The sequence below is a fragment of the Mytilus edulis genome, chromosome 9 (assembly GCF_963676685.1).
Source record: "Mytilus edulis chromosome 9, xbMytEdul2.2, whole genome shotgun sequence".
Lineage (NCBI taxonomy): Eukaryota > Metazoa > Mollusca > Bivalvia > Mytilida > Mytilidae > Mytilus > Mytilus edulis.
In genome coordinates, this window is record NC_092352.1 from 70,719,841 (window position 1) to 70,746,077 (window position 26,237).

Genomic DNA, 26,237 nt, shown 5'->3' on the forward strand with positions numbered 1-26,237 from the left:
GAATTAGATTTTGGCTAATCATAAGTCCTTCATGGCTTCATTTAAAATTACATCGAACAATACATCTGAGGACTTCCCTTGTTTGTATTGGATACATACGCCTCATAAAGTTCTGTACAAACAACGGTACATATGCATATTCTACAAAGGAAGTGTCCATTGGATTGACAAACATTCTGCCTGCAGTAAAATAGTGTCTTAATTGTGAAACTGTTTACTCGCGTAGTGGTATTAACCATATGTGGACTCTTAAAAAACTCTAGAGAACTTCTCGATCTTTCTCTGGAATTAATTCTATTAAAACTTTTGACTTTCAACCCTCTATATCACCATTCCCCATGAAAAATAAAAAAAAATGTCTAAAGAAATAATCCACAATACTTTTCAATATAAAATGGTAGCACACGCTATAAACTTATTACTTTGGGATACCATACGTCATATTCTGTTAATGGTGAACAAAAAGGTAAAACATGCTTTACAGAGGAACAAGTGATCAATATGCTGGATTTTCTATTCGACAACATATTTGTTGAATTTGGAAGTAGCCTTTTCCAACAAATTGTCGGCATTCATATGGGAACGAACTGTGCGCCTCTCCTTATTTTCTTATGAGTCGGAGCTTCTTCAGACACTTATTAAAATCAAGAAGATCGAATAAGACAGATAATTATTTAATTTCACATTCAGATATGTTAATGATGTTCTTTCCATTAACAATCCAAACTTTTCTGATTGGGTTCTATTCATATATATAGAGAGAAATTATATCGGTATTCAAGAGCTTGCAGCTGTCACCTAGACTTTATAAAACGTCACCAGCGTCTGAACAGAAATTAAAGAAACAACAGACATAGCTTCCTCAGCATCATTTTGAAACATATTCCTCTAATTTGACATCAGCGGTCATTTTAGTACCATAATCTATGACAAACGAGATGATTTAAATTTTATAATTACCAATTTCCCCCACCTTAGTAGCAATATACCAACTTCACCTGGATATAAAATATATATTTCCAAATCATTCGGTATTCAAGAGCTTGCAGCTGATACGCACTCTCTGAGCAGAAAGTTGATGAACCAGGGTTATGTAAAAGAACGTCTGTTTTTTTCTAAAATAATTTAATCGGAAGATACTAACCCCTTGTTGATAAAAATTCCATATCAATTTCTGAAATAATTCATAATGGTCTTGACGTATAGATTCTAGGTTAGAAGTTGTTTATCATCTTAATTACACGTTATAGCGTTCTTTTATTTGCCTTTGTAAATTATTAAACTTTACTATTGAGTCCATTTTTGGTAATACCCTTTTCAGTTGGCTCGGTCAATGAGTTGTTCTGCTAAAGTCATTTTTATGTATTCTTGTTTTACATTTTTGCTGATGTGCTTTGTTTATATACCATTTTGTTTTTCTTTCTTGACATTTTTGTTTTGTTTTTATGGTGATTGAGATAATAACACAATGTTGGTTGTTGTACCCTTATTTTTGACACGTTTGCCTATTGTGTCTGTTTGTTTTGTTCCCACATACAAGTGAGCGGTTTGGCTAGCTATTAGACCAGGTCTAATCTTCCATTTTCTACACAAGGAACTGCCTGTACCAAGTCAGGAATATGAAAATTGTTTTCTATTCGTTTGTTTATTTGTACTTTTGATTTTGTCATCTGATGATGGACGTTATGATTTGAATTTTTCTCGGAGTTCGGTATTTTTGTTTTCTTACCTTTTGTTATCAGAATAGTTGGACTGTAACGAATATTTTGTATGATGCGATTTATACTAATAAAAATGTCTTTGATTTGCCTATCTTGAAAATACCAAGGCTGCAACCGAAAACCATGACAACTTAAGTAGTTTACCGATGTTCAAATCTCGTAAACACAGATAACAAATAGAAACTGAGGGGATCACAAAGACTAAAAAAAAGAGCAAGACCGTGTGCATCGAAATGGTAAGCGTCTCCTGCTATGAATTCATCAACTACTATGCGAATTCAAATTCTAGTCAAATGTCAAAATCGTGAATAAACATTATCAGTAAAATTAAAGATCAAATGACGTGGATAGTATGAGACTGAAAAAACAAGTCATTAGTTAGTTTAGACACCGACACATCGTATCGGTCAACCAATTCGCGATGGTTACTGTAAAACTGATGTAGCGTCGATTTCAGTTGGTTCTTCATAACTCGTTTTGAAGTGTAAGGAGCACAACTCAGTTAATAAGTTCGTATAGTGTGACCATTCACGAGCGTAAAATCTTTACTGGGATATGTAAACACCATACGATGGAGTAGAGGGTATGTTTTGATGCGAAAAGGGATCGAAATCATCATGTTTGTCATAGATTCTAATTTGAAGTCTTTTATATGTGGTAATGTCGAGAAGAAGATCAAAATATGAAGCAGAATCTTCTACTTTCGGTTATATCCTTAATCTCAAGTTCACTAGAATGAGATTTATGCACTCAATGGAAATGTTGGACATTGAATGACAAAACATTATCAATGTATCTGAAACTTTGCAATATGCCATTTCTTTGTTTCTTTGCAAAGATTCTGCATGAGTTCTGCTTCATATGAGTACAAAAACAGTCGAACATTAGTGGTGCACAGTATGTACCCATTTGAATGCTGACCATCTGCGGGAAAATCGATCAACCACAGTCAATATGTTGCCTATCAAAAGGTCCAGCATTCTAATGATACTATCTTCGTTTTATTGTTTGAACATACAAATGTGGTCACTTCTTTTATGAAAATACCGATTTATCCGAAAAATATTTTTCATAAATTTGCACAGGCATTTCCTTATGTAGAAAATGTTGGAATGAAGATATGATGTTAGAGAGACAGAAGTGTTACTGGATATAAAAATATATAGAAAACTATTATGTTTTTCTTAGGTTGAAATGATATTGTGATGGATTTGAATAAGTTTGTTTTCCTCTGCAATGTATGTCAGCTTTTAACCAAATGTTTTTGTGTTTTCTATGATTAATTGATGAATCACTGTCCCAATATGATAGGGATGTGTTTTAAACTGACACGAACGTCTGATCGTCTGACGGTGATTATCCCATTATTTTCTGTTTTATAGAAGAAAAAAAAACTATTTACAATGCTAAACATTCAATTTATAAATGTTTTGAAAATTGTTAAATGTCATTCGTTGTTTTTCTTCTAAATTTATACATAGAAAAGTTTTGATATGATCTAATGGTGAACGTAAAGGTTGCTTGCTTTATTAAAATCCATACTTTTATTGTAGCTTCGAAGCAATTACATCAACGTAATTCGAAAAAATGAATAACGACAAAAAACAGTTCCACAAATAAAAAACCCTCTTAAGTGCTCAGTAAGATTACATAGACCTGCTCAACATGTGGGATCCGTCTTATTGTGTATATAAGTCTTTTACGATAGTATAAAGACATAATTTGAAATTTTATCGGTAACATATTATCCAGCCTGAAAATTTCAATAAACGTGAATATCAACTTGAACGGCAAATTATTGTATTTCAGCATATTAAACACACTTTGAGTGACCATGCTTAAAAACCATATACATAGTGTCTGTTCTATGTCACTTTTAACTTGATGCAACAAAACTTGCTTTTAAATATTTAATTCAAAGTTAAATATTCAATTTTTAAAACGACAGAAATTGATAGTTATGTTCTTCTTATCATCATAATACTAGAAACAGTAGACGGAAAAAATTGCGAATACAGATTTCCTTTCCGGTATACTTCATTGATTCCAAGATATCGACACATTCCGTACCACCATCCTCCATGATTTGATACGGCACAGTTCGTACCATTATATTGATCATTATCTCTGTCTTTTGTGGTAAACATATGCTTGTCACCACCACCTGAAGGACTCGAATTTCCATCGCTATTCATCGCATCATCTTGATAATAAAGCAAAAATGACAGTCGAAATAATGCTGATAATTTCTAAGTAAAACACACAATTCATTGTTGGAGGTGTATAGGAGGGGGTTCAATATACCATTGAAGGGGAAGGGTGGTCAAAATACAATGGCTAAGTAAATTTTCCAATTGTCTTTTCCTAAATTATGTAAAGGAGTTGGACAAGCTAGAATTTTTAAATTGGAGGTGTTAGGGCGGGGTGTCAATATACCATGTGGAAGAGTACAAATACCATGGCTAATCAAAAATTTTCCACACACTTTTCAAATTTTTTTTTATACATTCCACCTACTCATAGGAGTATCATTACTATTTAAAGGAGTTAGAATAGTTAAAATAAGTGATGGTGGGGGATACACTATAGCAGGTGGTGAACATACAATGGATAAGACCAAAATTTCAAAACATCTTTTCCACAAGTGTATCACATTCACACTAATTATTGAAGTATTATTAGAAGATCAATAAGTACACAAAGTGAAAGAGTTGGAATAGCTATATTTTTTTTTGAATTGGACGTCTATAGTAGTGGTTCAATATATCATGGCAGGGGGTCAAAATATCATGGCTAGGTAATATTTACCAAACATGTTAAATACATTCCAACAAGTTGTTGGAGTATTATAACTATGTTAAAGTGTTGGAATAGATATAATTTGTATAACTGGACGTGTATAGTAGGGTGTTCAGTATACCATGACAGGGGGTAAAAATACCATCGAAGTACAATTTTCCATACATCTTTTCTAGCATGTTAAATACATACAAACTTCTTATTTGAGTATTATTATGTAAAGGAATGATAATATTTAGAATTTCGGAAATTGAGGGTGTAATGAGGGGATCAATGTACAATGGTATGGGAGTCGAAATACCATGGCTAGATAATATTTTCCAAACGTCTTTTCAGAATGTAAAATACATATCAACTATTTATAGGAGTATTATGACCATGTTAAAGAGTTGGAATAGCTATGAGGAATTAGAAAAGCTAGAGTTTTTGAAATTGGAGGTGTATAAAGGGGGGCAATACTATACCATGACGGGGGTAGGGTCAAAATACCATGGCTAAGTAAAATTCCAACAGGTTTTATCCATTCCACCTACGTATAGGAGTATTATAACTATGTAAAGGAATTGGAATAGCTAAAATGTATGGAATAGTTTTTTTTATTGGAGATCTATAGAAGGAGGTTCAATATACCATGGCAGGGGGTCAAAATATCATATCTAGGTAAAATGTTCAAACATCTTTTCCAGCATGTTAAACACATTCCAACTATTTATTGGAGAGTTATTATTATGCAAAGGAGTAAGAATAGCTGGAATGTATTTATCATGTTGGAAAAAAATGTTTGGAAAATTTTACTTAGTAATGGTATATTGAACCCCATACTATACACGTACAAATTTAGAAATTCTGGCTATTTTTACTCCTTTACATAATAACAATACTGAAATATTTAAAGGGGCACACTTTGGCAAAATCTGTTCACCGATTTGACTCAAATTTTCAGAATAAGGTTTCTGCCTGTTAACATTACATTCACTTTCTTAAAATGACTAGGATTTGGACCAAATTTGGACAGAAGCTTGTTTTTGATCAAAAGCTAGTATCTAGAAGGATATGTTTAAAAAATGTATCTCCTGTTTTTCCGTATATTACTTATAAATGGACTTTCAGTTAACATTACATAAAGTCTGCAGTTAGAGATCTTAAAACATTTAAAATAAACTCATCCTAGATACCGTGATTGAAAATTTTTAATTACGCCAGACGGCGTTTCGTCTACAAAATACTCATCAGTGACGCTCGAATCAAAAAATGTAAAAAAAAAAATTAAAAATAAAGTACGAAGTCGAAGAGCATTGAGGACCAAAAATTCCTAAAAGTTTTGCCCAATACAGCTAGGGTAATCTATTCCTGAGGTAGAAAAGCCTTAGTATTTCAAAAATTCAAAGGTTCGTTAACAGTTAATTTATTATTATGAACATATCAATGATAACTCAAGTCAACACAGAACTGCTGACTACTGAACTGGTGATACCCTCGGGGATTTAAAACTCCACCAGCAGTGGCATCGACCCAGTGGTTGTAATTAAACTCACCATAGATACCAGGATTGAATTAGATTTATCACCCATCCTAGATTGTTACCAAACTTGATCAGAAGCTTCTTACAATCAAAAAGGAACATAGTTAATACTTTTTTCCCCATTTTTGTCGACCCTGCGACTTACAGCAAAAGAAGGCGAGACACTGGGTTCCGCAGAACCTTCGTAAATGTTTTAGATAATAATTTCTTCTCGTTCTGAAAGTAATATTTGCCAAACGAACATATAAGTCAATCAATCATTGGAAATGTTATGTCTCTTGTAATAATTGTTAAATCGACTTTTATTCCTCAAAAAGATTCAGTAAAAAGTATTAAACTCATGGTTTTGAAATTGCACATTATTTCATATATTATCTTCCTATATATACACTGCTATACTTACTACTAATTGTACCAGAGTAACCAGTTACATATAGAAGGTAATTGCTTTGTTCATCTTCAACAGAAAACTTCGAATAGTTTGCATATCCCTTTTCTCCAGTGCTATTTACCAATACTATACTGAGTTCGTGAGACCCATATGTTGACATATCGTGAATATGACCATTTCCTGCAAAAACAAAATGAGTTATATTAAACATTTCGCAATATAGGTATTGCCATATCATTTAAGACCTGTCGTTGAATTAGATATAATATCATCCCAATCAACTATATTACTTTCGAAGAACTATATTTGACATGACAAAAATTGACAAATTGATAAGTACTTGTCATATTAAAGCTCAACTATTTAACCAGACGATAAGTATTCATAATATCCTAAACTCAAATTTCAGTGGTTATAAGCTGATTCATAGTTACAACTTTAGCATATGTACCCTATTATTTGTCTTACATTTACCTAGCCAGTATTCTCCATATGCTGAACCAAAGCCTTCTTTATATTCATTCCATGTCCGGAAGAAATCAACACTTCCATTAATCCTTCTTTGAATCACCTGTTGGAAACAAACATCTACTGTATTACATAATGGTTAGAAAATATATTACAGAAAAATCGTCCGTTACAAAAAGTTTCTGACTCTGCAGGTAAAATACCTTGTCAGAAAATGTTAATATTAACTAAGCATGTCTGTGACATTATCAAAGTGGTGTCTATACAATACATCGTCCACAAAACATAAAAAAAAACACGTTGTAAATAGAAAAACAATCATCATTACGTTAAAAATCAAAGTGTAACAAATTCAAAATTCTAAGTTGAAAGCACAATTCAAAAGTAAAGGATTTAAAAGGCCATGTCAAATGGAAGCAGATCAGACGTATGCAGTTATTTATATTTATATCTAGTTGTATCAGATACATAAATGACTATATATGTCTTTGGTTATTTTATATAGATGTTTCTTGTATTGTTCGAAATCAAAGACGACGATCATTGCAAGATTATACAAACAACTGATTTCTTTTAAAGTACAATATGCAAATACAATGTAAATTACAGAAATGATTAAAACACTTGATTAACATATAAATAAATTTTTTATATATATTATCTACAATAATCACATTTGTAAATTACATCTGGCGAATTCGTGTCAATGTCACTCATTTCAAACTATATCAATGTATAAAACAATTATACAAGAAATCATTTTGTTTGCATGATTCATTCTTGGTTAATATGATTATCCCGATGTCAACGTGGTTTTGTATACAAAAAAACACAAACATTTCAAGAAAAAAAGGGGAATCTTATATTCAGGTTATTTTTAAAAGATCATAAAATATAATATTTATCGGCAAATTCAGACTTTGGTTGCATTTTAGATGATGCCCTGCAAACGATTCTCTGAAACTGACATTCTCAAGATGCTAAAATTCTTGATTGACAACATATTTGTCACGTTTAGAGGACGTGTTTTTCAACAAACTATCGGCATTCTAATGGGAAACAATTTTTTTGGCCGACTTTTTCCTTTCTTGATATGAGGCTGACTTTATACAGGAACTTCTTAAGAAGAAAAAAAAAGTTAGCAGTATCCTTTAACTTTACTTTGCGCTATAAAGATGATATTATCTCACTTAATAATTCCAAATTCGGTGATTATGTTAAATGCATCTATCTCACCGAGCTAGAGATAAAGAATACAACAGATACAGTTAAGTGTGCCTCATATCTTGACTTACATCTAGAAATTGACAATGAGGGTCGACTGAAAACAAAATTTTACGACAAAAGAGATGATTTCAGCTTTCAAATTGTGCACTTTCCATTTCTATGCAGCAACATTCCAGCAGTGCCTGCATACAGAGTATATATCTCCCAACTGATACGATATTCCCGGGTTCGTAATTTCTATCATGGTTTTTTTGAAAGAGGGTTACTGCTCACAGGGAATATATTTAACCAAGAGTTCCAAATGGTGAAATTACCCCGTCGTAAACGTTACGGACGCCATCACGAGTTGGTTGACCGTTATGGAATATCCGTTTCACAGATAATAGCGGATATTATCCTTATGTCGTAAAAACAATTTCGTTCCCTTTTCACGAATGTGACCTATCAAATTATACTTATTATCGGGTGTGTACTAACATGAGCAACATGACGGGTGGCACATGGGAAGCAGTATTTGCTCACCTTTTCGGAGCACCTCAGATTAACCCCAGTTTTTGTTGGGGTTCGTGTTCCTTAGTCTTTATTTTTCTATGTTGTGTTTTGTGTTCTTATGTTTGTATGTTTGTCTTTTTCTTTTTTAGCTATGGCTTTGTCTGTTTATTTTCGATTTATGAGTTTGAATGTCCCTTTGGTATCTTTCGCCCCTCTTCAACGTAAGTAGTGTATTAACATGTTATATACTGGTTAAGTCATATAATCCTGCAAATGTAACAAAAAAAGATGAGATGTGTATTATAACCGAATGGCAAATATTTATTACCAAACACGTGTACTTTTTTAAATGAAAGAAAAACAATCTTCAGAAAATGTACTACTTTTGATATATTCTCTCTTTCGTACTTTAATTCACTAGCTTTTATGTTTACAGTGACCGTAACATCATACCTCTCGTTAACTATTAGGCTATCGAACTGAGTGCAAATGCGAAGGAAAATTATGTGATGGAAGATAAAAGTAAACTAATGTGGAAGGAAGATAGTATTTACCGACTCTGAAAGAAAAAGAATATTACATCAGTTTATTTAACAACTGTTATGACAAAATTTAATTGAACAAATGAAAACGCAGGGAAAATATAAGAAACACCCCCACCCCTTCTCCCCCCCCCCCCCCCCAAAAAAAAACATTACTGTACCATCTCACTTATTAAACATGCACTCATCACAACATTCATCATTATGTGTTGATTGTTTTCCAAGATCACAATCTGTAAACTTCGAAACCAAAACTCGAAAGTTAATTTGATGCCAAAATTTACTAGAGATATGTGAAGAAGAGTATCTACTGTAAGAATAAAGAATATATCCTTGCGGAAAGAATGCATATTTGATAAACTGATACGTCTCCTCCAGAAACATCCACCTGGCTCCCATTTTGAATTTTTCTGATTATCGAACTCATCTGCAATTTTTATTAATGATGTTTCATGAAGATCGGAAACAAACAGCCTTAAAAGAAGGCAGCAAGAAACCACAAATTCAAAAATATTTACAAAGAACCAGACGAGTGTACCCGTTTTGACAAGTTGAATGGACCGATACTTACAGTCCATTTCTTGCCTTTTTCCATGATACAATACACATATACTGGATGATTTTGGCTTGATGGGTATATTCTGTAAACACCACAACTGTTACTCTGAATATCTTCACATTCTCTTGGAACTTAACAAGTATACAATAAACTAGTTATTATGCTAACGCAATTAATTTGCAATTTGAAAGGAAATCAAAGAGAAATAATCGGAAATCATGAAGTACCACTTTGAAACCGACATTATATCAATATTATTTTTTTGTTTAAATTCGGTTTTTAAAGTTCTGTGTATTAACATTATTTTCTATTTCCGAGAAATTGTTCCGATTGGATACTGAAAATTGAAATCTGGAAGATGACCTGGATTTCCTATTGGTATGCAATTATTTTTCAGTGTTAGTACTAAAGCAAGTAACATAAAATCTTTCGTTCGATTTCTAAACCAAATAACTCACATTGGCAATGTTTATCTTAAACGATTATAGCTGTTCTGGTCCGATAATTATGGTATATAACTCTGCAACTACGGGTGTCCTTTGCTCACGAAACACGAAAACATATTTTTTTTATTTGGAGTATCCTTTACTTTAAAAGTATAACTTTCCGATATTAAGTTTAACGTACATTTCTGTTGATTACCACATATCATATTCCCATTACAGTAGTTGCTATCCGCACAACAGGCTCCACATAGAAGATGTCTTCCTTCTGATGATCGACGCCCGAACAAATGTTTGTAGTTTTTCATACACATCTAAAATGAACATTTCGCCAAACATGTATAACGAAACTGTATTAATTGTTATTATATAACCACACAATGCTTAACACATGACAAAACAGTCTAGCTCTGTCAGATCACATCGGCATGTTTTGATTTAACACATTAATATGTGAATGCTGGATTTTGAATTTATGCTTTTAAATTTCTTATAATTCACTTTTTTTGTTACTAAATATTTTCTTCAAGAATATAAAACAAAACTATACATATAAGGTTGATTGAAATTTTTCAATTCAAATGATCATCCGCTGAATCAGGTAAATTAATTTCGGAAAAATATACGTCTAGTTTTATTGAAATCGTTTCATGGGCAAATTTTGAACATGAATTAATATAATTTTACAATATACATTAGTTTTGTAGGGTTAATTATCTTAAAATAATTGTAATAGGTAAAATAAATGCGCAGAAGACGACTCAATTTTTTGGCTTGGCGCTGGCAGTATCTAAGATATTTCGGGATATATCATTATGCAGATGAACTATCGCATGAACTATTATTATTATAACTGCTTACTGTTGCAGGTTTACAACCAAGATCATACAGCAAACGGGTGGACTCAGTCCTGAAGTAATGAACATAGCATACCTAGAAACGAAAGTTATTTATGATAAGAATGTTACTACATTGTATTGACCAGGCAATATGTACTTTGGAAACTGAATAACTGTTCCTCGATCTAATTACAAATTGACATATTTAGAATTTGCAACAGATGCATCAGTTTTCACCTATAAGGACGTTTCGCGGAATCGTTAACTATTTGTCAGGGAAGTGTAATGGTAAATACAGTTTGACATATTGCGTAATCATTCGAGTTACATCAGGATATTCAATGATCAATTAAATGTATGTATCTGAAGGTTGCAGTTAATAAAAAGATGGGCGTATTTTAGATATTAATTACCCCGTATGTAACAGACTAAATAACCTCGTGAATAATTTAAGTGTCAATTAATGTTGAAAATATTTGATGGTGTTAGTGATCTGTGATATCATTATTTAACTAGATTCATGTAATACTTTTAGGAATAGGTACAAAGAAAACCAGACTTATACTTTTTGGGGCGTTTTGTGAACTTAGATTGTAACACAATGTTGACTGTTGTACCCCTATTTTTGACATTTTTACCTTTCACACATTGTTTTAGACTTTTTAAAAGGGTTTAGCTAGCTAAAAAAGCAGATTTAATCCACCATTTTTATATAAGGAAATGCCTGTACCAATTCAGGTATATGACAGATGTTTTCTAGTCGTTTGAAATGTTGAAATTTTATGAATTGTCCTTGGAGTTCGGTATTTTTGTTACTTCACTTTTTACTGATCAGTGAACCTAGAATCGAAAAACTAACCAGTGAAACTGCGAGCTACTGCTCACTGATGACCCCCCCGCCGCAAGTGGATAATATTAATAGTGTAAAAATATGCAAGTGTTCGGTAAACAGGAAGTTGTCGAGTGATGAATCTGAAAACGCATCACACGGTATAGCTGACTTATATAAATCCTGAAACCAAATTTCAGAAATCCTTGTATTGTAGTTCCTGAGAAAAATGTGACGAAATTTTTTAACTTGGTTATCATGTGTAAAATCATACAAGTGTTGGTAAACAGGAAGTTGTCTAGTGATGAATCTGAAAACGCATCACACGGTATAGCTGACTTATATAAATCCTGAAACCAAATTTCAGAAATCCTTGTATTGTAGTTCCTGAGAAAAATGTGACGAAAATTTTCAACTTGGTTATCATGTGTAAAATCATACAAGTGTTCGGTAAACAGGAAGTTGTCGAGTGATGAATCTGAAAACGCATTACACGGTATAGCTGACTTATATAAATCCTGAAACCAAATTTCAGAAATCCTTATATTGTAGTTCCTGAGAAAAATGTGACGAACATTTTCAACTTGGCTATCATGTGTAAAATCAGACAAGTGTTCGGTAAACAGGAAGTTGTCAAGTGATGAATCTGAAAACGCATCACACGGTATGGCTGACATATATAAATGTTGATACCAAATTACAGAAAGGGTGGATGTGTAGTTCCTGAGAAAAATGTGACGAAAGTTTCATGGGACGGACTGACTGACTGACGGACGGACTGATGGACGGACGGACTGACAGACAGAGGTAAAACAGTATACCCTCCCTTTTTTAAAGCGGGGGTATAAAAACAAAAAAGTACGATGTTGAACAGCATTGAGGCCCGAATAAGGCTATGGTATATATATTCCTGGGGTAGAAGTGTGAAATTAAACTTTACTAAGACATTTGCAACAATGAACAATCCAACTATATTTATTTCTTTGACAAAACTGGCAACCGTCTAATCAAACATCAATTCACAAGTCAGATTGTTTCTTCTTTTACAGTGAGCATTTTAATCTTCAATGGAAATTTGGAAATTGAGGAAGATGTTTCCATCGAGATATGAATATTTTTTTAGAGTAATTGAGAGTACGTGAATGTTCTATTTTATTGTATTTCTTCAAATGCAGACAGTCTACAGTAGCTTTTTAGAAAGAATGACAAAGGCTATTATTATCTGTGTCCATACATACTTATGAATGATATCCTCTCTTTACGTAATATCAAGTTTGATGACTACGTTGAACGCAACTATCTCTTCGAAATTGAAATAAAAGATACCACAGATACAGTTAGGTCTAATTCATATCTTGAGTGACAGCTAAGAATTGAGAATAAGGGTATTTTGAGAGAAAAAAAAACACTTTTCCGACAAAATGGAAAATTTCATCTTTCCAATTGGGAACTTTCCATTTCTGCGTAGAAATATTCCAGTATCGACTGCATGTGGAGTATATATATATCATCTTGGAGCGTTACTGATGAAGATAGTTCTAGAAAAGCGCTTCGGACGCATGCAATTTTTAACGTTCTGTTTTCATTTTATATCGATTGCATGTCGATCATATAATTGTACATATAAGAAGATGTAGTATGAGTGCCAAAGAGACAACTCTCAATCCAAGTCATAATTTGTTAAAGTAAACCATTATAGGTCAAAGTACGGTCTTCAACACGGAGCATTGGTTCACACCGAAGAGCAAGCTATAAAGGGCATCAGTTCAAAGTATTGGTACGGTAAGAATACTGAATCCAATTGGGAACTTTCCATTTCTGCGTAGAAATATTCCAGTATCGACTGCATGTGGAGTATATATATATATATATATATTTAAGTTAATATTCCAGAGCTTGCGTTTCATTTTATGATTTCCCCTTCCGAGTAGCTGTCAACATAAATATATTAATCAAAGTTCCAAAAAGCAAAGTTGAGGTAATTCTTTCGATGATGCTATTGTCTCTTCATGGGTTGATTGACCATTATGGATTATCTGTTTCACAGATGACGACGGGTTATGTCCTGATTGCCGTTTCCAAAATCCACGACTCTTTTCTCTGAATGTGACGCCACCGAAAGGAGACTCGTCACCGAATGTGTACTTACATAAGAAGAAAAACGGGTGTGTTTTAATTTTTCTCGATTTTTTGGTGTAAAAATAGGCATCCCCGCGAATCCACGCAACTCATGATAATGATAAACACAAATCCTCCTCTCCCAATCAGTTCCTTGCGTCTGCAATCATTTTCCTTGTGATTGTGGTGTAGTTGGTAGTGGTTTGAGATGAATTGTTGAGGATAGTACATCACTGCTTCGAAAAGTGTATTTTGTATGGTAGATAGTCACCGAATCCAACACACAAAAGACCAAATGCCCACTGTATCGAGTAAAGTGTGTCGGTCGATATACAATTAATGTAGATGACATATTCCTAACCGCATTACAGTTATATTTGTTGAATATTATTTGTTTATTTAAATTATCTGTTTCATGAAATGTCATAATTCGACTAGAGTAAAGTACAAATGATAAATATGTATGCATTCATTTAATTAGCTCGATCTAATCATTATATTTAATAACTGAATCCATTGGTATGTATAACATTAAAAGTTAACAAATATGTAATCATCCATCTGTTGAAATGAATACCATTTTGAATGAATTATACACTTTATAAGTGTTGTGTGTCGAATTGCCTTTCGTGATTTACCTACAACGGGAATACTTAAATCTAAGCATTTGAAAACCAGTGCTGCATAAATACGTTTTGAGCACTGGTTTTCAAAAAGTAACATATGAGTTGACTCTAGTTGAGTGTCACTATAAGATTGTACGATCGATATTGAATTACCTCTCCTGATTTTCTTTCTTTAAATATCATTCTTACCAGATGCTTCAAATAAGGTAGAGAAATATATTCTTATAAAAAAAGAAGATGTGGCATGATTGCCAATGAGACAACTCCTCATTAGAGACAAAATGACACCGAAATTAAAAATTATAGGTTACCATGTTTGTTTAAGGTTTGTGATCCTTGTGTATTACGAAATTTCTAAAGTGCTACAATATAAAAACAGTAAAATTTCAGAATAAAAGTTGCGTGCCATTTTGTACAAAAACAAAGGGAATCATTGTTTAAATCAATACTGTTAAATAGTTCATTGCATCTTATAGAAAATTGGGATTTAGTGGCAAATTATGCCATTGTTACCTACGTCATTAATTCCACATGTTACTTTCGTCTGGCAGGCTGATGGGTCATCAACATCAGAACAGGAATAACAGTTTTGTCTTGAACCTAACAGTATATTAAAATAGAGTGTTAGCAAGCGCTATAGTAATTCAGTATTTAAAACATGTATCATAGAAAATCATATTTGAGACAAATATGCACCTTTCCTTTCATTTATAGGATACAAATCAGAATGACTTAAATAACTCCTTTTGATTTGGTTTGACTTTGAAGAATGAATATATTTCGAAAATAATTAATAGCAATGATTGATGTTATCCACCTCTTTGAAAAACAATTACCAAATATCATTAAATAGAAAAAAAGATGATCCAAAAGGGGCAATTCAAAACTATAAGTAAAAGGAATAACAGAAAGAATGAAGAACAAAAGTACACATAAGACTTAACTGAAAACTAAAGAACTTAAATGATTTCAATAAGTGAAATCAGGTGTTTCAAAAGAGTCAACAGTTTCAGTTCTGCGTCACATGCGTTTAGTAATCTTGTAAGTTGATTAGACAATTGATCATTTTGATAATAGCATATGTTTAAAAATTTAACTACTGACGCTAAGAGCAGTACGTGTTAAATTGTGCCTTTCGCCACTTTACACCATTCTTCTTTGGAAGATTGTACACTCAAGAACCTTTCTCCTACTTTAATCTTAAACGTTACACGATTCTGTATATGATACCAACTGACATGGCTCATTAGTGTAGGACTGTTTTTCCGTCGTATTTGAATTTACTGTTACCAAACTTTGATTTTTTCGAAGCACTAAGGATTTTCTAGACCAGAAAAAGAATACATAAGCTGCTTTACTTGGCAAAACCTTTCGGAATTTTGGATTCTAAATGCTCTTCAACTCAGTATTGTATTTGGCCTTTTTAACTTTATTGATTTGAGCGTCAATGATGAGTATTTTGCAGACGAAACATGCGTTTGGCGTATATTTTTGTTTTCTTCTCAATCGATTTATGACTTTCGAACAGCGATATACTACTATTGCCTTTATTAATCCTGGTACGTTTATATATGATAAATTATGTACTACTACAAAATAGCTAGACCAGATAATTTTATTTTACATATACTGTGGATTCATTTATTTCCGTGGGTACCAATTTTCGTGGATTGATGAAATTTTATATTTTCGTGGACATTTAATTTCGTGGTCTTGCCAAAGTCTGCCTACAACCTTATGGAAAATTTGTAATTCGTTGAACATTTGAATTTGTCCTTCACCTGTCCCCACGAAATCTACTGAAATTGTATCCAACGAATAATAATGAATCCACAGTATACATATATCATTACGTTTGACTGGATATACTGAGTTACATTTAAAAGCAATAATCCTGATACGTATAGGTGCCCCCTCATACAATTAACGATTCCTGAAATAAAAAGAAATACATCTCGTATTCAAACTGACGAGTTTTAAAGCCAGCTTTATGAATATTCTTACTATTATTCAGGTTGTCACAGGTAAGATCCGTATTACATATATGTGTATTATTACAACAGCGATGACATAATATATGACTATGGTCACTGGTTCTCTTTCCAAAAGTATTTTGCAAGTCCTGCGCTGGACACATCTGTAAAAAGTAAGACACAAAATGCAAAATAAAAAAAAAGAACCTGTCAAATCTTACAATGCATAACATTAGATTATACTGGTTTTTAAACCAGGACGAAATAAGTATGTTAATCTTGTATTTTAATTATTTTTAGACATATCCAATGGATTTCCAGAAACTGAACTTGTCACGTCGTCTGCAGTAATAAATGAGGTACTAAATCTTTTTAAGAATTTTCATTTAGTCGAATGCTCTTAACGTGTTTAGATACCAAGACATCATTTGGTTCAGATTTTTGCGTTTGGCAATTAAACATGTTAAAAGTTACAGTAAAATCAGAAAAACAATTCGGATATGACAAATGGTAATATTTTCATTTTCAAAAAATCCATTGATACTGAATCAAGTACCTACAATGTATTATAAGCGTATTGATACCAGTCGCACGATATGTGTGTCTGGTATAAAATCACCAGAATACCGAGACAATTTTTTTTTCAGCTTCACGACCATAAAAGGCCTTTACGAAATAGACAAGCTGTTTGAATTCTGCTTGAGTGAAATGCAACCTGAATGAAATGCAAGGACTACAAACGACAGAATATTAGAATATTACCTTATGGTCTGCACATCCAACATCATAACGTGTTTCACCATTTGATGTTGTATACTTCTCAAGAAAACAAACCTGAATAAATATGAATAGTCGTGTTTAATCAATTGAATTTTTTTCCATTTGATGTTATCAGTTTCAAACAAAAGAACACATTGACAGTGATTCATTAAGATAAGAACAAAACGCTTAACATTCTTACTAAATGCCGTTTACCCGTTAAAATTGAGGAACAAGCGTTGTTACAACTGCCTGTACAAACATATATTGATATATTGATGGGAAATCATTTAAGAGCATTGATGATGGCGGGAAATCTTAAACCTAAATTGGAAAAGTAAGGATTTGACATATTACCTCATTATCAGGACAGGTAACTATGTGCTGACATTGTTCACCTTCTTTCAAATCCGTACAAGAAAGGCATATTCTTGTGCATTCTGAAATGAAAATTATTTAATGTTTTACCAGTGTGCATGGTGTTTTTTTAGCATTATACTTATTTTTTGTCGCTCCAATGTGTAGCACAATATTGCCGGGTTTTTTTTAATAAACATTAAAAAAGAATAAAATAAGATTTAATACGTATTTTCATAATTTTTAACATCTATATGGTATTTTCTGCTATGGTGCAGCAACAAACTGATTTCTTCATTTCTAGTTTAACCGTTTATTTTATATGTACATATATCATGTAAATGTCATCATTAAGTACTACTTCATTTTACTTCTGTTTACCCTCAACTATTGTATTTGTATTTATATTGTAATTGTACTTTCTCTGTAAACTTGTATTTAGTTTTTAGAGAATAAATTATCTATCTATCACTAAATTTGATAAACAATGGAACTACGTTTATCTTAAATAGATAGTATATCTTAAACCTCCATAAAAATCCTTACCACAGACAAGTGCTAACGTTGTAAAAAGCAGGAATGTACATCTTATGACTGAAAACAAAAGAAGAATAGTTGAAAAATAAAATTCTAAAAACAAAATTCATTTAGTTAAACTCATCAAAGCTTATAATTTGGTACAACAAACGCGCGTGTCACTTTTGTCTTGACATGGATTATCATTGCTATGATCATGATAATTATTTAACTGTTTCCAAAATTTAAGTTTTCGAAATAGAAAGGTTTTTTTTATCCCCTGGAAAAGATAACCTCAGCATTATTAGCCTAAACTCTTGGTAATGTTTGGTTCTCAATGCACTTGAACTTCGTACTTATTTTGGTCTATTTAACTTTGTTGATTCTAATTCATCCTTTCTAGGCGAACAATATAATTAAAAACCGATCTCTCATCGCTCCTGTTTTCTGATATGCCACGCGACATATCAGAAAACGGGAGCGATGAGAGATCGGTTTTTAATTAGATTGGTAGGCGAATGGCGTGTCAGGCGGAAGCCTGGTATCTATGATGAGTTTATTTCTCTACACAAGTCTCACAAGTAGCGCACAAATCAAACAGTTTAAATGCAAAGTCAAAAACGAAGTTAAAACTCTAAAAACCAAAACTCCGAAATGTAATTAAATAAGTTGGTGATAAATAAAAATGATAAAAATAATCATAATGAATGCCTTTTTAATAGGTTTGTTTGGACTTACTATCATATTATTGTTTAACTGTAACAAAACAAAACTAATTTCTTGATGAAATAAACATTTTCTTATATATCCTAAATAAATCATATATAAAAACTGGAATTACATGTTTAAGTTATCATAAAGTAAATTGACGATACCTGTTTCTACATTCTGAAAACAAATCATCTTTATATTATGAACTGACTCGAACTGCGTTGTTACATTTGTAGCTAGTTCGTCTTGTTTGCGTTGTCTAATTTAATGGGTGGTATGGAAAAGCGAAAATAGAGAAAACTTACCACTAGTCATCTTGTAACTATATACACTCCTTTATAGATAGTCAGACACATTAGGCTTATCGTTTATATTTCTACATAAAATGGGACAAACCTTATCATGTGAACATCATATGATTCTAGATTATACATGTATAATTGTATGATTGCAAAATGTCAGTTCATAGTTTTACTAAAACTTTGCTTAAAGTTATATTTTGCTCCTCTGATACTCGGGGACACGACGTAAGCCCTAACGGAACTTTTTTTTTTCTCGTATTTTATGCTCTCGAATGGTGAATGCATCTTCGATTTTCGTGTTTGTACCCATACGTTTATATAAAAACATCAATTGGCGTGACGTAGTTAACCTTAAGGTGACTTTCTTGCTTGTGTTTTTGACTGTACAAAAACGAAAAAGGCACTTTTAGAGTTGAATTTTGTGGCTTTTTACTTTTGTTATTTGTTTTAATACTTAGTGCTAATCAGATAAGTTAAGTACTTTCAAATCGATTTTTGCAATTTGCAATTATTTTTTTTTATTTTGTGATGTTACAGTTGACTTCATTGTAGTTTATATAATAGTAAAAATGTTTGTCATTCCAGGGTTTTATTCCTTACTACACATTATGGATTTTCCTTATCGTCAAGCCCGTAAATACGGTTAATATCCTCACCACGGCCGACACTCGGCTAACCGAGAGATTGGTCGGTTAATCTATATTAAGTATGCGGCTATATGGGCGATTGGTCTGTTAATCGGGTTGGTTATACGTCTGTTAAGAGTAAAACCATTAATTTAATGTTAAACTCTATTTAATATACAGATTTTTGGCATTTTATAAGAGCCAAATAAAAAAAAGAAAAGTGTCTGACAAAATGATATCTATCATGGAACATTTTGCACTTGTAAAAACATTTCTTAGTCTGCGCAGTTTTCAGTAAAACTAAAAGGCGTCGTGCAAGTATGTAGCATTTATGCATAGCATAGCAATTTTTTTAATAAAAGGCGAAACAAACGAATTTAGATATCATTTAAAGGACAAAAAATAGTACTGTGGTTCTAAAAAATAAATTGACATTAGTAAATATTTCATAATTGTGAAATAACGTGTATAATACCACGTTTTAGTGAAAATTATGGGAATAAAGTCTGTTAATGGGTTGGACAATTGAAATTGTGTCAGTTAAGAGTTATTTAGCAACGACAATAATTTTGCTACCTTTATATTTTCCCCTTTAAAAATTTAAGAATGAGATGTTCCTGAGTAAACAAAAATGACAATACGGTGCCACAGTATCCTAGAAAGAGCATTTTTATTTTGACTTTTTTTGTATTTTATTGAAGGGTGTGTCACTTCAATATAGCGTGATATGGAATGGTTTCTGGAATATGCATGAATTTTTATTGACGTTTTCAATCAGCCTTTATTTTTGTGTCTATTCGAAGTAGCACGTTCTCAATTCCGACTGAAAGTGTCTTTCTAATACAACACAGGGTACATATAACGTGTTCTCGTTCACATATGAACATGATATTTGTCAGTGGACGTTAAACCCTAATTTGTCAGCATCATCCAATTGGTTCTTTTCTTCTATTACTTAATCATTAGTTGTTTACAAATCACTCTAAAGAAGTAATCAGAAAGGAGCGAATGCAGCTACATTTGGTTATTTTATGTTTCAATTCATTTTATTCCATTTAATTCCTTTCTACATAAGTGCAGAGGAGAACTACAGTTGTCTATGGTGTCAGGTGAAGTCCATTTCGCGTTTTCTCGATTTCGTCTTTCATATTCTATAGGGTGAAAACGCGAAATCGCGAAGTCGAAAACGAGAAATCGGTTTCGCGTTTTCGACTTCGTAATTTCGCGTTTTCGCCATATAGAATATGTAAGGCGAAAACGCTAAAGCGCTAAAACGCAAAATGGCATTAACCTGCCACCATAGTTGTCCGCATGTAAACTTCTAGAATTTGTCACCAATATAAGTACATCGCAATCCGTTACTGTTTCAACAGCCATTGGTGTTTCATGTGTGTATTCTTAAACAAGTATTATTTTTCTCTCGTTTTTAGCCAGGTGTCACTCTCTACTGTCCTTATATATTATTCTATATTCTGCGTTTTCATCCAGATTCCTGTGTATACCATGAGGGTCCGGATTGGGGGTATTGTTTTTTTCTGTATTCTTTAAATTGTTATGTCATTTTTTCTACATTTTATTTATCTTACTCATTATTCTTTCTTTATTTTTCATATTTTGTCATCCCAATATATTCTACTTACTGATGTCTAGTTACATTACGACGTATATCTCTGATTTATATACTGGTTAACAATGTAGATGACAAATTTGTGTCATTCATGACAATTAAACAGAATCAACATGATATATGCGATCATTCTTGGATGAAATTAATATTACTTTAATATTACACTTTTTGAAACCATTTTTATCAATTTTCAATTTCATGTGTTGTTTCCGTATATGTTATGTTTCATTGCTCATGTGTTGTTTTTGTTTATTTTAGCCGCTCGTCTTGAACCTTTAGTCACGTTTCTCCAACATTTGATAATTAGACTAAAACAACATAAGGGATTAGGGGGTCCTCATAAGGACTGGCATCGTGATAATTACCTGTAATTCAACTATATCAGGTCTTAACTAAAATATTGTAAAAAGGGATATTGTTTAAAAATATTTATATCAAAACATTAACAAACCATATATTTTTGGTCGAGTATAACAAGAAACGGTTACGTAATTATTTTCATCCGCCGTATTTGATTTACAAAATTAAAAAGGTTATCCAACAAAAAAAATCCTTAAATAAACAAGGGAAATTCTAATCAAACTGAAAATTTCATAAAAAATTATGAAGAAATAATACCAGACTCAAGCTAGCGACCAATCCTAGCGACCAATCAAGCTAGCGACCAATTCTAGCGACCACTGAAGAACACAATGAGAATCAACTTGTCAAAGAATCATAATGTGGTATATGAGAAAACCACAAAACGACATAATGAAACAACGTTCCGTTAAAAATAAAATATGGCTACCAATACGGTTTATATTGTTTTTTAACCTTTAAATAACTAGAGATATCCACCATATCAAGTCAGAAGGGACACTACAACATCAATGTTGTCTGTAGCCTAATGTACTGACTAGTTTGCTTGCTAAATGTCTGCATCAATATAAATTAGTAAAGGGAGAACGTCCCAGAAAATCGTAAAACCTCAAAATATCGTAATACAATAGAACAACAAAGGAGATAGGATATCTTTAATCAGAAAATGCACAGCGAAAAATACACAAAAAGCAAAGGAACAATCTTTTTTAGCGAACGATTTTATTCCCCTACATAAACACATACTTTATGTTATTATATATGTACATGTATTTATAGAATGGAACGTGCGCTCCTCTACGTATTTTACTCTATAGAGAAGGGCATATACTATATTTTGAGGTTTTCTTTACGTTTTCTCGGTTTTCCAAACTATTAACCTAGATGGTAAACAAAAATCAAGGATTGCAAATAAACTATTAAAAACGGATCGTATATCCCCCATCACATAATAGTTATTTAGTAATTTACGGATACGAAATGAGAATAAAAAGTAAACGAATTGAATTAGAAAAAAAAACCAACAGTGTTTGTCTATGATAATTATTTTGCTCGCACAATTATTTTCCATATTCAGAGAACCGTAAATAATTTTAAAAAGAACATATTTTAATAAACATGTGTACCTAGTTTCAACTTGATCTGACTACAATGTCGTCTTAGATTCAGTCAAACAATGTGGTCTAAAATTCAGTCTAATACAGTATAAATGGATGGATACACGGAAAAACGAACGGACAAACAAACCTACAGATCAGATAACATTACGGTCTTTACTGTTGTAGGCGTAGCATAGAATAACTATTTAATGTGAGTTGACTTAGACTCGTTCCTGTGTACAATGTATAAGCTTTCAAATAAACGAAATAAAAAATATCTTATGTTCGAAAGAATTTACTATATACTGGCTTTCTATACATTCGGACGCCTCAAATGGTCCGAGTACGATACACAGTTATCGTCTTTTGATTTTTCGTTGTCCACGAATATATAGTCCTTAGTGTGGACAGTGTGTTACTTGCCATTTTTTTTTATACCCCTTCCAAATGTATTTCTTCATGTTCTATGCCTCAAATAGCAAGTAAGGGGGGTTAAAGCATACTGTAAAAAAAAATTGGGTCATCAATTTTAAAGTATTACTAATTCAAAAGTAGTGATTTGGTCCGATTAATTAGAAAAGGTTAAAAAATAGCACATCGGAAGCTTTCAAAAGATTTCAGGACCCCTTTAACATAAAATTGTCCTTATTTGGAGTTAGAGCCAAGGAATTTTTCTTTAATATTTGGATGTTATTGAGAAAGTGTCGGTAGGATTCAATTCACAAAAGGTTTTAACCCCCAAAAACTCATTTCAGTGGGCCCTGCTCTGATTTATTACCTTTCATTTGATCCCTAACCGGTGGCAAACTTTACCGTATGGAGCTTGCGAGGCTTACCGAAAGAATGTACGTTGGACACGAAAAAAAAACAACATCGCTACGTGTGGGAAAAAACTTTGCGTTAGGGAACTGTACAGAAAGACTGAAAAATGAGCCCATACCCATAACTGTATAGGTACCTCAGACTTTGGATGGCCAGTGAAATCTTCAGGTGCACTTTCCCACCCAGGGATTGATACGAGTTGAAGATATGGATAATAGCTTTCAATCTAACCACCTGCGGTCAAGAACTTTGCCGTAGGGGGATGGGAGTAAAGCGACTGCTGCCACCACCCAGAATGGACCAAAATGAGAAATTGAGTATGTTGTTGTCAGCTTCCGGTGCACTTTCCCACCTGGGCATTTTCATGAATAAAAGGGTCTGGGACAAGCTTTCAATCCCACTAGGTGTGGGGAAAAACTTTCCCGTAGGGAACTGTACAGAAAGACTGAAAAATGAGCCCATACCCATAACTGTATAGGTACCTCAGACTTTGTATGGCCAGTGAAATCTTCAGGTGCACTTTCCCACCCAGGGATTGATACGAGTTGAAGATATAGATAAAAGCTTTCAATCTAACCACCTGCGGTCAAGAACTTTGCCGTAGGGGGATGAGAGTAAAGCGACTGCTGCCACCACCCAGAATGGACCAAAATGAGAAATTGAGTATGTTGTTGTCAGCTTCCGGTGCACTTTCCCACCTGGGCATTTTCATGAATAAAATGGTCTGGGACAAGCTTTCAATCCCACTAAGTGTGGGGAAAAACTTTTTGTAGGGAACTGTACAGAAAGACTGAAAAATGAGCCCATACCCATAACTGTATAGGTACCTCAGACTTTGGATGGCCAGTGAAATCTTCAGGTGCACTTTCCCACCCAGGGATTAATACGAGTTGAAGATATGGATAATAGCTTTCAATCTAACCACCTGCGGTCAAGAACTTTGCCGTAGGGGGATGGGAGTAAAGCGACTGCTGCCACCACCCAGAATGGACCAAAATGAGAAATTGAGTATGTTGTTGTCAGCTTCCGGTGCACTTTCTCACCTGGGCATTTTCATGAATAAAAGGGTCTGGGACAAGCTTTGAATCCCACTAGGTGTGGGAAAAAACTTTGCCGTAGGGAACTGTACAGAAAGACTGAAAAATGAGCCTATACCCATAACTGTATAGGTACCTCAGACTTTGGATGGCCAGTGAAATCTTCAGGTGCACTTTCCCACCCAGGGATTGATACGAGTTGAAGATATGGATAAAAGCTTTCAATCTAACCACCTGCGGTCAAGAACTTTGCCGTAGGGGGATGGGAGTAAAGCGACTGCTGCCACCACCCAGAATGGACCAAAATGAGAAATTGAGTATGTTGTTGTCAGCTTCCGGTGCACTTTCCCAACTGGGCATTTTCATGAATAAAATGGTCTGGGACAAGCTTTCAATCCCACTAGGTGTGGGGAAAAACTTTGCCGAAGGGAACTGTACAGAAAGACTGAAAAATGAGCCCATACCCATAACTGTATAGGTACCTCAGACTTTGGATGGCCAGTGAAATCTTCAGGTGCACTTTCACACCGAGGGATTGATACGAGTTGAAGATATGGATAATAGCTTTCAATCTAACCACCTGCGGTCAAGAACTTTGCCGTAGGGGGATGGGAGTAAAGCGACTGCTGCCACCACCCAGAATGGACCAAAATGAGAAATTGAGTATGTTGTTGTCAGCTTCCGGTGCATTTTCCCACCTGGGCATTTTCATGAATAAAAGGGTCTCGGACAAGCTTTCAATCGCACTAGGTGTGGGAAAAAACTTTGCCGTAGGGAACTGTACAGAAAGACTGAAAAATGAGCCTATACCCATAACTGTATAGGTACCTCAGACTTTGTATGGCCGGTGAAAACTGCAGGTGCACTTTCCTTCCCAGGGATTGATACGAGTTGAAGATATGGATAATAGCTTTCAATCTAACCACCTGCGGTCAAGAACTTTGCCGTAGGGGGATGGGAGTAAAGCGACTGCTGCCACCACCCAGAATGGATCAAAATGAGAAATTGAGTATGTTGTTGTCAGCTTCCGGTGCACTTTCCCACCTGGGCATTTTCATGAATAAAATGGTCTGGGACAAGCTTTCAATCCCACTAGGTATGGGGAAAAACTTTGCCGTAGGGAACTGTACAGAAAGACTGAAAAATGAGCCCATACCCATAACTGTATAGGTACCTCAGACTTTGGATGGCCAGTGAAATCTTCAGGTGCACTTTCCCATCCAGGGATTGATACGAGTTAAAGATATGGATAATAGCATTCAATCTAACCACCTGCGGTCAAGAACTTTGCCGTAGGGGGATGGGAGTAAAGCGACTGCTGCCACCACCCAGAATGGACCAAAATGAGAAATTGAGTATGTTGTTGTCAGCTTCCGGTGCACTTTCCCACCTGGGCATTTTCATGAATAAAATGGTCTGGGACAAACTTTCAATCCCACTAAGTGTGGGGAAAAACTTTTTGTAGGGAACT

General features: G+C 33.6%; 1 protein-coding gene across 2 annotated transcripts; it reads right to left on the reverse strand.

The window, feature by feature from the left end:
* Positions 1-3,617: 3,617 nt before the first annotated feature.
* Positions 3,618-19,262, reverse strand: LOC139490418 (uncharacterized). Of its 2 annotated transcripts, none has more exons than XM_071277217.1 (12): positions 19,198-19,262; positions 18,212-18,259; positions 17,666-17,748; positions 17,312-17,383; positions 16,581-16,713; positions 15,094-15,176; positions 11,026-11,097; positions 10,349-10,478; positions 9,734-9,852; positions 6,908-7,004; positions 6,446-6,613; positions 3,618-3,924 (listed from the first exon to the last, which is right to left on the reverse strand). In XM_071277217.1, the coding sequence occupies exons 1-12, from the start codon at positions 19,205-19,207 to the stop codon at positions 3,680-3,682; spliced, it is 1,260 nt and encodes a 419-aa protein (XP_071133318.1). In that variant the 5' UTR covers positions 19,208-19,262; the 3' UTR covers positions 3,618-3,679. The 2 variants fall into 2 exon arrangements, with proteins under 2 accessions (XP_071133318.1, XP_071133317.1); XM_071277216.1 differs by lacking the exon at positions 19,198-19,262 and adding an exon at positions 19,057-19,193.
* Positions 19,263-26,237: the final 6,975 nt, after the last annotated feature.